This window comes from Sorghum bicolor, chromosome 9 (assembly GCF_000003195.3).
Source record: "Sorghum bicolor cultivar BTx623 chromosome 9, Sorghum_bicolor_NCBIv3, whole genome shotgun sequence".
Taxonomy (NCBI): Eukaryota; Viridiplantae; Streptophyta; class Magnoliopsida; order Poales; family Poaceae; genus Sorghum; species Sorghum bicolor.
The window spans coordinates 19,421,816-19,423,716 of record NC_012878.2 but is presented as its reverse complement, the minus strand read 5'-3'; the positions used below and the strand labels follow the sequence as shown (position 1 = coordinate 19,423,716).

General features: G+C 45.6%; 1 protein-coding gene across 1 annotated transcript; it reads right to left on the bottom strand.

The window, feature by feature from the left end:
• On the bottom strand, positions 729 to 1,319 carry LOC110430418. Its single transcript, XM_021448093.1, has one exon. It carries the CDS (start codon positions 1,317 to 1,319, stop codon positions 729 to 731), a length of 591 nt encoding a protein of 196 aa, XP_021303768.1.

The window sequence follows — 1,901 nt, the reverse complement described above, 5'->3', positions numbered from 1 at the left end:
GGGCGCCCTGCCTCTAGCCCCGTTCGGCCTCCGCTTTCTTCCCGTGGCTTCTGTAGTCTTCTAGATGCAAGATAATTGCGCGGCACGTTAATATCTCTATGTAATCCCGACGTGTGGGCCTTTCTTCCGTATTTCCTGATAACCCCCTGCAGAAATAGACAAACACCAAAACTCGTGGAATTCTGTCAGATAAAACCCTAAGTCTAGATGTTGATTTCATTTGGATCCTTTTCTTTGTTTATTTGATAATTAAATTTGATACTTAAGGACCGTCAACACTCACCTCGAATTCTGGCTAGTGTGTTGAGCATAGGATCCTTTGCCATCATCATTGGTAGGTAGCTGGATGCCTGGTGGCACCAAGGCCAGGTCGGTCGACCTGCCCTTAGGAGCCCTAAGGTATCAATTGCCACTCCTAGGATTCTAGCTTCTAGCCAGAGTGGTGGGACACGTGGTAGACCCACAATGCCAGGTCAGTCGACATGGCAATGGTGGCCCAACCAGCTCACCTTTTCTCTATTCACTCTTCTCAAGTTTTATTATTTATATCTAAGTTATTTGGTCAAAATAAAATAAAAGTGCAAAAACATATAAATATTTTTTAGTAAGCATGCAATTGGAAAGTGAAATTTAAATGTAGAAAATAAATATGAGATAACTACTGACATACCTGGTCAGTGGAGGGCTCCATGTTTTAGGTCAATAGCAAAGGACCTCTCCGTCGGGTTTCATTCTGTGGACGCCTCGGTTGGTCCCAGAGATGGGGACCGTGCAGGCATCTCCTTCTCCCTCCATTCCTTTTTGGAATGTTCTGCTTGCTTGGTGGGTTCCTCCTTCTGTTCGGCCTTTTTTGCCGACTTGCCTTTGTTGTACCTTCGGCGAGATTTGCCGCGAGGTTTCTCCTCCGGTTTCGTGTCCTTCGGCTGCATGTTAGATTTATAGCCATTGAACGGACATTTGATCCTCATAATTGTGAACTGTAGATGGATTTGGCCAGACCCGACATAGATGACGGCGTTCACCGTGTTCAGGAATGGTCGTCCCAGGATGACGGGGACGTCGATGTTCGACCCCATGTCGAGGATGACAAAATTGGCAGGGGCATATTCATCTTGGATTTTAACCAAGATGTCCTTAGCGACTCCCTCTGGGAACCGAATGGTTTGGTCCACCATCTGCAATCTCATAAAGGTAGGGAGCAAAGCGCCCCCTAACAGATTTTCATAAATTACCTTGGACATGATGTTGACGCTTGATCCAAGGTTGCAGAAGACATTGTGGAAGAGTTGTGGTCCGATCTCACAAGTGATGGTCGGCATGCTTGGGTCGTCCTTCTTTGTGATGAACGGGGGATCAAGGAGATATCCCCAATTTGAACGGACCGGAGGCTTACCATACCTCGTAGAGACTATTTTAACGGACTCAAGCGGGTCCTCATTTTTCCCTGGGATCCTACCTTGCTCATATGATGGGACAGCTGCAGCTAATTGAGCTAACTGTGTTCCTAACAGTTTATTAAAGCTCAATTGATTCTTAGTGACAGAATTAAAGCTGTCCATTTTCTCACTAAGGCTTTCTAGGATCTTGTCATTAGCCACAATTCTCTTATTGATACTATCATTAATTTTAACATGGCCTAGCATAAGATCTTTAAGAGAAGGTTGGCTACCAAAGGAATTACCAGAATTATTATTGTAACCCATACCTTGGCCTTGGTAGAAGGGGCATGAACTCCATTGTTGTTGGGGTCGGTTCCCTTTGTTGAAGTTGTTGTTGATGTAGTTCACCTCCTCCTGGGTCTCGGGGCAGTTATTGACCAAGTGATCATCTCCTCCGCATACCTCGCACCATGGATCAGTTTCCACAGTACGAATAGTGGTAGGGGTCTGGATTGGCTCAAT

Excerpts from the sequence above, each read along its gene's own strand:
- LOC110430418 (XM_021448093.1), bottom strand. The coding sequence starts at position 1,319 with ATGCCGACCATCACTTGTGAGATCGGACCACAACTCTTCCACAATGTC.